The sequence below is a fragment of the Oncorhynchus nerka genome, linkage group LG20 (assembly GCF_034236695.1).
Source record: "Oncorhynchus nerka isolate Pitt River linkage group LG20, Oner_Uvic_2.0, whole genome shotgun sequence".
NCBI lineage: Eukaryota > Metazoa > Chordata > Actinopteri > Salmoniformes > Salmonidae > Oncorhynchus > Oncorhynchus nerka.
This window is the reverse complement of record NC_088415.1, coordinates 23819209-23831741: the sequence shown is the minus strand read 5'-3', so window position 1 is coordinate 23831741 and position 12533 is coordinate 23819209. Positions and strand designations below refer to the sequence as shown.

Here is a 12533-nt window from a genome sequence, read left to right as displayed (position 1 = left end):
GTCATGTTCTGTTATAATCTCTACCCGGCACAGCCAGAAGAGGACTGGCCACCCCACATAGCCTGGTTCCTCTCTAGGTTTCTTCCTAGGTTTTGGCCTTTCTAGGGAGTTTTTCCTAGCCACCGTGCTTTTACACCTGCATTGTTTGCTGTTTGGGGTTTTAGGCTGGGTTTCTGTACAGCACTTTGAGATATCAGCTGATGTACGAAGGGCTATATAAATAAATAAATTTGATTTGATTTGATAAGGCAACTTGGTCATGAGTCCCTTTTATCACGAAGACTGTGAGGCCGATACGTAAGCTTATTAAATATCAGTGATCCTACCAAGAGCAGTGATCCTACCAAGAGCAGTGATCCTACCAAGAGGAGCAGTGATCCTACCAAGAGCAGTGTGCGGTTTCCTTTTTCCTTCATCTTGTTCAACTGTTACCATGCACCTGCAAAGAGATTGCTCAGATGTGAGTGTCTTTTGAATTTTGTACTACTTGGGTCCTATTTGACATGCTATCAATGTTTGAATACCATTGTGAAAGTTGTAGCATATTACTATTGCTTTGTAGGTCAGTCATTGAGGTGTATAACTAACTGATCAGTACCTTCAATATGCCTTTCCACCAGAGGGAACAGCAGTGCATCTTATTTCTTAGAGTTGTTGTTGTTGTTGGTGTTGTTTCTCATACTACAATCATTCCTCTCATCTACTGTGTGTGCAGCAACTGCAATGTGCCACTAGATGGGGTAATAGAACAGGATATTATGACTTTTCTTAACTTGGTTTTGAAGCTATGTCAATGTTTTGAAGGCATACAATAACATATAAACTGTTTTCTTCTCAATAGTTCCAAATTGATCATGTCAATTTTTCAGGATATAAATGTTAAAGAAATAATGTCTCATCAGGTGACCACATTTTCTAGTGTATGGTGGAAGCTGTTTAACAACGTGATGGTTAACTGGTAGGCACCATGAGCCAAAGGCCTTCATCATTTACAATATGTTACATTTATGAGGAGAAAAAACACATCTCTGTTATTTACGAGGGTTAGCTACACACTTAACATCTGCACAAGAAAAGAGTTAGTGCACGAATGGGGTGCGTGAGACGGTTCAAAGCAGCCATCTCATACATGCAAAGTCAGTATCCAGGCAAATCAAAGATATATCCTGCTGTTCCTAAGAGAGCGACAGAGTTACCATGAGCTCACGTTCTGAGAGTATTATGTCATTGAAATGCTTCTCCGAGTGCACTAGTCCGGTGACCTACACCACTCATGCAAAGCCAGGCCTAATTGATCATAGTGAGAGTCTCATGCCATTGCAGCATTGAGAGACTGTTTATACCCTCTTTTTAAGTTATTTTGAGTTCAGATTTGTTCGTATAATATATGATTGTTTCTTGTATGTAGTTGGATGCAAGAGAGCAGTCATCTGGCAAAGGTACACATAGCATTATTCAGAGTGCATTTAATTAGCACTTGCAGTTGACCCCCGATGGCTACATTATTGAGGAAAACTGTACTTTCTATGCCTGTGATATGTGGTTTTCCCACCTAGCCATCATAGGATGAATGTACTAACTGTAAATCGCTCTGGATAAGAGTGTCTGATAAATGACAAATGTAAATGTAATTATGATATGCATTTAAACTGAAAACGTATGCATGTGGCTGCTAATGTTGTGTGGTGGAACAATGTTTTTAAATGGGGTTACTTTGAAATATGCATGTATGGCATTTCCCTAGTAATTACAATGTTTTTTTATGATATGGGCTCAAAAGCTGGTGAATCAAAGCTGCTGAATCAAGTAAATGTCTCAATCCCAAAACGCAAACCCAATCCCAGGCTCTACTTTCATCCTCCAGAATGTCATTCGCAGAGTAAACTTTCCACCTTCGTGCACTTGGCAAAGCCTTCTGTACACTACGTTCTGTATTGTATTTGACCTCATTTTCTTACACTCACATCATTCATCATAGTGTAAATGCACACCCTGCAGTTCCTTATCAGGGAATATCAGCGGCCCACGGCTCTGCACTGCACTCTGAGGAGAGAACTCCGTGTCTCTCCCACTCACGTGCACACACACACACTCGTTATCTCAAGCACAAGTACACACTCATCAGTGGTGGTCCTGGGGATTCGTTTCACTGCAATCATCATCTTTGTAATCCTCTGTGATTATAACAAAACACATCCTGTGCTTCCTTCTCAGAAAGAAAGAGAGCCAGAGATGTCTTCTGGCAGGACAAACATGTTGGCCAGGCCAGTGTTTCTGAAAAGGTTAGTGGCTAAGATAATCAGGGCCTTAGTGTAGTGAATGTTACATTCATATAATGCTATGTCTCTGATCACAGATGATGAATGCCATAATGACGGGGTAAAATCAGAGGGTAGGGGACGGGTGGGTGCAGGCTATGTTCGAGGGAGAGCGAGAGGAAGGAACATCCGCAGACAGCATACTGCACACAGATAATTGGGTGGAATTCTATTAAAAATTATCAAAGGAAAGCAGCCAATTTAGGGGATTTTTCCCCACCAACAACCCCTTTTCAGAACCCACATGGGTCACACTTTATTTGGATATTCCCATATAGATGATCTACAGATGGTTATACTATCAACAAACTATATGTTGATAAGCAACTGCTTACTAAGTTAGGTTTAGAATAAGCGTGGGGGTTATGGTTAGGATCAGGGCTAAGGTTAGGGGGTTTAGTTTTAGTGGATAGTTGAAATGTTGTTGACAGTTATCGAACATTTACAGAACATCTACTTGGGACTATCCAAATAGTGTTACCCCAGCATGCCATGCCATGAGACTGGAGAGGATGAGGTTCAATGGTGTTACAGGATGATAGCATCTCAAATATTTTGTTTTGGCCAGCATCCATGTAAAAAGGTCAATAGGCTAACCTGTGGTCCTCGGTGTTTATTATCATATGCAAATATTTACAATGATATGACCACACATGACCAACAAAAAAAACATCACTGCATACAAATAAGAAAAGAGCAGGTTTATGTTGCATAGCCTACATATTAAACATAATTAACGAGTGAAAAAAATATATTTTGATCATTCAAAGATTGATAGAATAATGCTGTATATTTTCTGTATACCTAATTTAATAATAAAATAACATTAAAATAATAATATAATTATAATACACTTTCAAATAGGTTATTTATTACACAGTAATAGCCTAGAGGAGGGATTACAAACCAAATTTTGCAATCTCCATCTATGTCTTTAAATCCTGAAGCAAGCACCTCCCTCTCTTGAGTTGCTCCACTGTCACGTACATTTCCTCTTCATCGGAATGGCAAAGGGAGAACGTGCTCCAAGTAGTGCGACTGTCAGTGTCGAATAGTTCGTGTTAATGTCTGGTGTTATTATTGCATAGGAACAAATGCAGGAGTTGCTTACCTGGGCGTGTATATATGGTTAGAGGGAAATCAACGCTCCCGCTCAAACCGGTAATTTGATACATGTTTTAAAAACATTTGAGCTTTGATGTTTGAGTTTACATGTTCCAGTGTTTCTCCTCGAAATAGTCATTCGTCTCTTGGTGTACAATGTAGCGTCATTTGTGTGTTAGCCTACCTGCATGAATGTAACATGATATTTAGTTCGATATGACTAATGTGACTGAAAGTAAAAGCGTAGAATGGCTTCGACTCGAGTTGGAATCCGGGGGAAGTTCGCTGCTTTTGTTGGACTGCCGATCGCACGAGTTTTACGAATCATCCCACATAGAAACGGCGATCAATTTGGCAATTCCAGCATTGATGCTGCGAAGGTTTAAGAAGGGCAACATACCCATCCGAACTATCATACCGAACCACGAAGACAAGGAGAAATTCGTTAGACGTTGCAATACAGATACAGTGATTCTGTACGATGAGTGCACTGTGGACTGGCAGGATGGGGCCACTGGCTCGGTTCTGGAACTACTTCTTCAGAAACTATGGGACGACGGATGTAAAGCATATTACCTGGAAGGCAAGTTACATTTTTGCCTTTATATTGTTTTTTAATAGGATATGTAGATTATTCCTTGTCTAACTTTCCGTGCACTGTATATAAAGTAGGGTTGAAATATACTTTAAACAAACAACTCAAAGCAATCCATTTTAATTATATTGATAGTATATACAATACAGCATAGTTTTGAAGGTAGCCCACATCTATTGTGTCTCAAACTTTGAGAAGCAGTGTGACTGAGAATCTCAATTAAAATTCCAAAATGGCTACGCCATGTTTTGCTACTGTTGGAAAAGGGCATGCATTTCATGAATGTTCTGCTGTGTAGGAAATAACTATTGCCCATACAGTTTTCAGTAATGGTATAGATAGCATACAATTGTTATTGAGTCAGTCCTATTCACATGTTATTCATAGTGAACAAAACGTAGTACACAGCCTATTACTTAATTTGACCACTTGTCAGTCATTATATTTAAACTCTTAACAAATAATATTTGACCCCAATCTCTGTTCTGTTGTTACAGTTTTAATAATAATAATAATTATATGAATATAAGGCTTGGCTGTGATACACAGGACAACACATACACAATTTTATAACTCCTTGGTTATTTTGATCTCAGGGGGATTTGGGAAGTTTCAGACCGAGTACCCAGAGCACTGTGAAACCCTCCTGGACAGCTCCTGTCCCAGCTCCTCTCCCCCCCTCTCTGTCCTAGGCTTCGGAAGTCTCCGGATCAGTTCCGACCTCTCAGATGGTGAATCGGACCGTGAGCCGAGCAGCGCCACAGAGTCTGAGGAGAGCCCCCTTCCCAACATCCAACCTGCCTTCCCAGTCCAGATCCTCCCCTTCCTTTACCTGGGCTGTGCCAAAGACTCCACCAACCTGGACGTGCTGGGCCAGTACAACATCAAGTACATCCTGAACGTCACGCCCAATCTCCCCAACATGTTTGAACATGACGGCCTCTTCACGTACAAGCAGATCCCCATCTCGGACCACTGGAGTCAGAACTTGTCCCAGTTCTTTCCAGAGGCCATATCCTTCATCGGTGAGTAGCTGACTTACTGTGCGGGGGAGAACATGATAGATCACATTGTGTTCCAAAAGTGACTATCTGTGGAGAACGAAGCCTGTAGAAAAAGACACACAGGCATACCTAGTATATGATACACTTCTGTGAATTACAGTGAGAAAGAGGAAGTGGTTTGCTGTCCACCTAATGTTATTGGTGTATTTTAGTCATATTTGTATTATGATTTGAATCATTGTTACCGCTTAAGTTCCTGGTCTACCCAGTGGTATTGCTCATCACTGAAACCCCCTTGTGTGATGAGGCTATGGCTTTTACTTTTATTTTCACATCTGGTTACAGATGTCACAAGTCAACATAACTGCCTATTGGTGTCTTCTTTTTTATTGTTTTTCTCTCTATAACAAAATAAAATTGATATATTGGTCCATCCACCACCTCTCTTCGGGTATGTATTGGTCAAAAAGAGAGCTGGACTGAAGTCGCAGTTGCTCGGCACAAGGGACAATACCTGTGCTGCTGATGAACTTCCTGGATCGTTGTTAGTGTCATACAGTATGTCTGTTATTTAAGGATGGAAAACAAATCTTTAAAAAAATCATTTACAGCAGGGATCATGAGCTACATTCAGCTGGGGGGTGATTTGTTTCTTGAGCATATGGAAAGGGGGCCAGAACATGATTGCAAATCATTTGTAGTCTACAAATAGACTGCAATTAGCCCGAACCTTGCTTACGTTTGTACAAGGTCACATACAATGCCTTCAGAAAGTATTCACACCCCTTGACTTTTTCCTCATTTTGTTGTGTTACAGCCTGCATTTAAGATTAATTGAATTTAGATGTTTTGTCGCAGGCCTACAGACAATACCCCATATTGTCAAAGTGGAATTATGTTTTTCTAAATTTGTACTAATTAATTAAAAATGAAAAGCTGAAATGCCTTGAGTCAATATGTATTCAACTTCTATGTTATAGCACGCCTAAATAAGTTCAGGAGTAAACATGTTCTTCACTAGTTGCATGGGCTCACTCTGGGCTCACTCTGTGTGCAATGATAGTGTTTAACATGACTTTTGAATGACTACCTCATCTCTACCCCACACACAAAATTATCTGTAAGGTCCCTCAGCCAAGCAGTGAATTTCAAACACTGATTCAACCACAAAGACCAAAGGGTTTTCCAATGCCTCACAAAGAAGGGCACCTATTGGTAGATTTAAATAAATAAAAAATCAGATACTGAATATCCCTTTGAGCATGGTGAAGTTGGTAATGACACTTTTCATGGTGTATCAATACACCCAGTCACTACAAAGATACAGGCGTCCTTCGTAACTCAGTTGCCGGAGAGGAAGGAAACCGCTCAGGTATTTCACCATGAGGCCAATGGTGACTTTACAGATTTTAATGGCTGTGATAGGAGAAGACTGTGGATGGATCAACAACATTGTAGTTACTCCACATTACTAATGAAAAGAAGGAAGTCTGTACAGAATAAAGATATTCCAAAACATGCATCTTGTTTGCAACAAGGCTCTAAAATAATTGTAAAAAATGTGGCAAAGCAATTACATTTTATTTTCCTGAATATAAAGTGTTATGTTGGGGCAAATCCAAACAACACATTACTGAGTACCACACTCCATATTTTCAAGCATAGCGGGGGCTGCATCATGTTATGGGTATGCTTGCTTGTAATTGTTATTGGTATGCTTGCTTGTAATCATTAAGGACGGGGGAGTTTTCAGGATAAAAAAGAAACCAAATGTAACTAAGCACAGGCAAAATCCTAGAGGAAAACCTTGTTGAGTCTGCTTTCCACCAGACACTGGGAAATTAATTCACCTTTCAGCAGGACAATAACCTAAAACACAAGGCCAAATCTACACTGGAGTTGCTTACTAAGACGACAGTGAATGTTTCTGAGTGACCGAGTTACAGTTTTAACTTAAATCTATTTGAAAATCTATGGCAAGACCTGAAAATGGTTGTCTAGCAATCATCAACAACCAATTTGACAGAGCTTGAAAAATAGTGGAAAAGCTCTTACCAAAAAAGATTCACATCTGTAATCGATGCCGATTGACTCAGGGGTGTGAATACATTGGCAACATTATGGGGTATTGTGTGTAGATGGGTGAGGTAAAAAAATCTTCTTTTATCCAATATGAATACAGGCTGTTACACAACAAAATGTGGAATAAGTCAAGGGGTATGAATACTTGCTGAAGGTATAACGTAAACTCACTCACTTTTGTACATCGCCTTGGTCCGTACAATTGACCTTATTTTAGCGCCCCAAAAACGTAATACTTCCAGATCAACTGTAATGTCAATACCATTGTAAAGCACAATTTCCCCCCTTTCCAACAAAATCAATTACATGACCCCCACGCTGCCCGTTTCTGCATGATTCAAGCAGGCAATGAGCCCCATTGGGTGTTTTTAAAAATGGCGGGTGGGGAAGCTAAACTAATGCGTGATAGTGAGAAGGAGAGATGTCGTGTGGGGAAAATGGCATTTTTTCACTCGATCTGTCCAACTTATCACCTTATCGCCTCTAGAATGTAAATAAAACACTATAGAGTTTATATAATGTGTCATTAGATACCTATAGAAGGTTTGTGTGGAATTTGAATGGGGTTTTTAGGGCGGTGCTAAAGTGATCTTAGAAGTAAACAGCGGCTTTGAGAGTCATGACTAGGTATCCCCCCTTACCCTGTCCCTGTCCCTTTCTTGTTCTTAAACGATGAGAGAAGTGCTACACCTGGTGGAGAGAGATTGTAAGACAGATATAGTTGCTTTACGCGTGCTGTACGTTACGGCATGACACGTCATGATTTAATGGAGGGTCAGTTTTTTCAACTTTCTCCAATACTATAGAACCATGTCGATCAACCATGTCGATCAACGCTTAAATAGAAACGTAGTTCACACCCAAGATTTTGAAGTCCACACAGTCCCTACAGTCCCGCTAGTTTTCTTTGCAGCCTCGTTTGAATGTCGCGGTTGTGCACATTTGTACGGAATGGGGTGAGTTTACGTTATCTCTTTATTATGCATGGAAATACTTTTGAGCAGATTTCCAACATTAAACCTGGAGCTGATTTACTGGTGTTTTTAGTCTTTTATGTCCCCCCAAAATGTAAATAATGATTCATTTTTTTGCTCAGATAACTTGGGAGGGCCAAGTTGGGGAACCCTAACTTACAGAAACCCACAACAGCACCGGAAACCTTCTAGGTTATGTATGTTTGTACAAGTGGTGATTCCAGGCTTGTTGTGCACCAGTTTGTCGATGGGGTTAGTGGTAGAGGAAGGAAACATGGCTTCCACTCTCTATAGCTGCCTGTGTTTGGTTATCAGGTCATGAGTCTAACTCTAATGTATCCTGGTTGTGGTGGAGTCCAGGGTGTTTCACCCTGCTGGGATTAACTCACTATAAATTATATTTCCTTTGACAAATGGAGATGTCACTCTACAAAGATAAAGGTCTACTTACTGTCTCCCTTGATCCTCATGAGAAAACAATAAGAAGGAGGCCTAAATGTTAATTATTGCGTGTTGAACCTTATGAACACACTATCAAGCCCTGTGAGTCTGAAGTCTATGTGGGATCTGATCATAAAACCAGTCTTATTTGACTCATGTTGACCTTCTTCCTCACTTATACATGTAGATGAGGCTCGGTCCAAGCAGTGTGGCGTCCTGGTACACTGTCTGGCTGGTATCAGCCGCTCTGTGACCGTGACCGTGGCCTACTTGATGCAGAGGCTCAACCTATCCCTCAATGACGCCTATGACTTTGTCAAGAGGAAGAAGTCCAACATCTCCCCCAACTTCAACTTCATGGGCCAACTGCTGGACTTCGAGAGGACACTGGGGCTGCACAGCCTGTGTGACAACCGCTCCTCCTCCAGTGAGCAGCTCTACTTCACCACGCCGACCAATCACAACGTGTTCCAGTTGGACACTCTGGAGTCGACTTGAGGAGACGGAGAAGGCAGGGTTTAGCGGCCATGTTGCTTCATCAGTGTCTACATGGTCTTTTGTAGCCTGTCAGGAAAAGGAAAAGAGTCCTGGAACTGCAGCTGGTAGAGAGAGACTGAGGAGGCTCACCTGTCGTGCAAGTGATTTAAGTATGGATTTTTATAGCCCACGGTGCTCCCCAGTATGCTTTTAAAAAAGTACATACTTTGTTTGGTCCACGCTCTGATGCCTTATCGTCTATAATAGTGAATAATGGTATGGTTATTGCAGGAAATGTCATTATTATGAGCTAACTCTGAGATGGTTTAACTGTTATTTCATATTCTCCAGCTGTAATGTGGATGTGTCAGTTGTTTTCCTAACAAATGTGGCTAATGCGTTGGTCTGAAGGAAGAGGTTGGCCATGAAGAATGTGAATCAATGTTTTCTGGGACCAAACAGAGATTCTTTTGAATGCTACGTTTGCTGAGGAGATGGGGCTACTTTAAGTTGGCCTTGAATGACTGTAACGTTCATTTTGATGACTGTAACGTTCCTTTTGATGGCTGTAACGTTCCTGTTGATGACTAACATTCCTGTTGATGACTGTAACGTTCCTGTTGATGACTGTAACGTACCTGTTGATGACTGTAACGTACCTGTTGATGACTGTAACGTACCTGTTTATGACTGTAACGTACCTGTTGATGACTGTAACGTTCCTGTTGATGACTAACGTTCACGTTGATGACTGTAATGTTCCCGTTGATGACTGTAACGTACCTGTTGATGACTGTAACGTTCCTATTGATGACTAATGTTCACGTTGATGACTGTAATGTTCCCGTTGATGACTGTAACGTACCTGTTGATGACTGTAACGTTCCTGTTGATGACTAACGTTCACGTTGATGACTGTAACGTTCCCGTTGATGACTGTAACGTACCTGTTGATGACTGTAACGTTCCTGTTGATGACTAACGTTCACGTTGATGACTGTAATGTTCCCGTTGATGACTGTAACGTACCTGTTGATGACTGTAACGTTCCTGTTGATGACTGTAACGTTCCCGTTGATGACTGTAACGTACCTGTTGATGACTGTAACGTTCCTGTTGATGACTGTAACGTTCCCGTTGATGACTGTAACGTTCCCGTTGATGACTGTAATGTTCCCGTTGATGGCTGTAACGTTCCTGTTGATGACTGTAACGTACCTGTTGATGACTGTAACGTACCTGTTGATGACTGTAACGTTCCTGTTGATGACTGTAACGTTCCCGTTGATGACTGTAACGTTCCCGTTGATGACTGTAACGTTCCCGTTGATGACTGTAATGTTCACGTTGATGGCTGTAACGTTCCTGTTGATGACTGTAACGTACCTGTTGATGACTGTAATGTTCCCGTTGATGACTGTAACGTACCTGTTGATGACTGTAACGTTCCCGTTGATGACTGTAACGTACCTGTTGATGACTGTAACGTTCCTGTTGATGACTGTAACGTTCCCGTTGATGACTGTAACGTTCCCGTTGATGACTGTAATGTTCCCGTTGATGGCTGTAACGTTCCTGTTGATGACTGTAACGTACCTGTTGATGACTGTAACGTTCCTGTTGATGACTGTAACGTTCCCGTTGATGACTGTAACGTTCCCGTTGATGGCTGTAACGTTCCTGTTGATGACTGTAACGTACCTGTTGATGACTGTAATGTTACCCTTGATGACTGTAACGTACCTGTTGATGACTGTAACGTTCCCGTTGATGACTGTTCTAAACGTCTTCATTTGCAGCTCTCTCTCTCTTAACATCAGAATGGAGTGATCTTGGAAAACAGTAGTTGACAAGTGCTATGCTATTTTCCCTACTTTTGTGTCATCTTCAGAGTAAACATTTGATCATGTAGGAATGCAATACAGTATGTCAGCGCATTACCATTTTACCTTTGTTGAACTGAGACAGGTCACCCTCTGCAAAATGTTAAAGATGAAACACCTAGAGTTTTGTAAAACTCTTGTAAATTGTAATAATTATAATAGCATTTCATTGTCTGCATGTAATCAAGTTGAATTTCTGTTCTGTACCTCTTCTGCCTGTTGTTCATGTGGCCTTTATCACACCTTCTAAGTTAACATAACACTTAACTGTCTTAACCTGGGTATAGTATAGGATTGTCATATGCCATGCTTGAAATTCACGACTTGTAGTTATGATCCATAATGGACATTTGAACCTTGTTTATTAAGTCATGGATAAGTCATGTATAGACACAATCTTCAGCCTGCAGCTACTCTTCCTTTAGCAGAACCATGTTAAGGGAAACATGCAGTGTGTTTTGATCCGTTCTGTTTTTGCCAGTAATGTCTCGGAACGAGTCGGCTCAAAGTTGAATGGTTTAGTGAATGAGAGAGAGGGAATGAAATGAAACAAGTGAAGATGATGATAAATGTGTTCTTACCTCATGGAGAGACATTTTCAGGGATTTTATATAACATATCTGTATTTTGTTACAGCCTCTGAAATACATCAAAGGGCTGTGTTTATTTGGCATGTGTTTGTAAAATATGTACATAAGGGGGACCTTTTCTCTGAATCATGAAGGATGTGAAGTTAAATTGACCCAATTACAGTATGTATAGTGTATGTAAAACTAAATGTACAATACATTTATGTACAAGTTTATACAACAAATATATTGAATATTTTTTACCTTTAAATGTGCTATGTATTCTTGTGTTATTATTACTGTCTTATTGTTGTTCAGGTCTACTGCCGTGCTAAAGCTTAGGCTACTTTCAGTCAACACTCAATGACTCAACATCCACAATGAAGAATATCAAGTCCAGTGCGGAGTCAGCCAGGTGCTTTATTTCAGTAGGCTGTGGGATAGCCTCTGTCTGTCTGTGTTGTGTTGTGTAGCACAATGCCCAAGGCTGTAGGTGTGGTGAGATATTCACACTCTGTCCACGCTGATGCCTGCCTTCCTGTCTGTTGTGGCCATGCAGGACGTCAGATGCAGAGATGGACTGGTCTCTGAAACCACAACACAGTCACTTCCCCTCCCAGTCACTCACTCAGAGTCACCCTACTTGGAGAGAATAGGAAGATGAGACAGCATAGAGCTGGAATATGTGCATTTCGTGACAATTAAGGACCGTTCTACTTGATGACTAATATCTTTGCTAAGAATAACTTTTTTTAATGGAGCTGGTGTCTCATTCTCAGACTGAACGTTTCAGTGTTTGTTGGGTAAATTCAGTAATTTCCTGTTTTTCTCATATCCAAAAGCTGCTTTGTCTCATTTGAAAAAGGAAATGAAAGCTTGCCACTACATCCTCGGTTCCTGTTGGACATTTGGGAGGGTGATGTGGGGGTCTTGTAACCCACTAGCTAAAGCCCGTTGAGAGTAGGGGTTAGGATATCCATAAAATATGTTGAGAATAGAATGTTCTCAGAGTATGAAATAATGGATATGTTGACATTAGGCCACACAGAAACTCACATCTCATAACAACATATTGAGTAGCATACT

The 12533-nt window shown here is 40.8% G+C and overlaps 1 protein-coding gene across 1 annotated transcript; it reads left to right on the top strand.

Moving 5' to 3' along the window:
* The first annotated feature begins 3297 nt into the window (after positions 1–3297).
* On the top strand, positions 3298–11718 carry LOC115102101 (dual specificity protein phosphatase 7-like). Its single transcript, XM_029621684.2, has 3 exons — positions 3298–4005; positions 4614–5042; positions 8706–11718. Exons 1-3 carry the CDS (start codon positions 3639–3641, stop codon positions 9014–9016), a joined length of 1107 nt encoding a protein of 368 aa, XP_029477544.1. The 5' UTR covers positions 3298–3638; the 3' UTR covers positions 9017–11718.
* The last annotated feature ends 815 nt before the right edge of the window (positions 11719–12533 follow it).

Bases quoted from the DNA above. Each gene is read 5' to 3' on its own strand.
- LOC115102101 (XM_029621684.2), top strand. From the start codon at position 3,639: ATGACTAATGTGACTGAAAGTAAAAGCGTAGAATGGCTTCGACTCGAG. The intron at 4,006-4,613 runs GCAAGTTACATT...TTTTGATCTCAG, and splicing joins TAAAGCATATTACCTGGAAG to GGGGATTTGGGAAGTTTCAG. The intron at 5,043-8,705 runs GTGAGTAGCTGA...TTATACATGTAG, and splicing joins AGAGGCCATATCCTTCATCG to ATGAGGCTCGGTCCAAGCAG.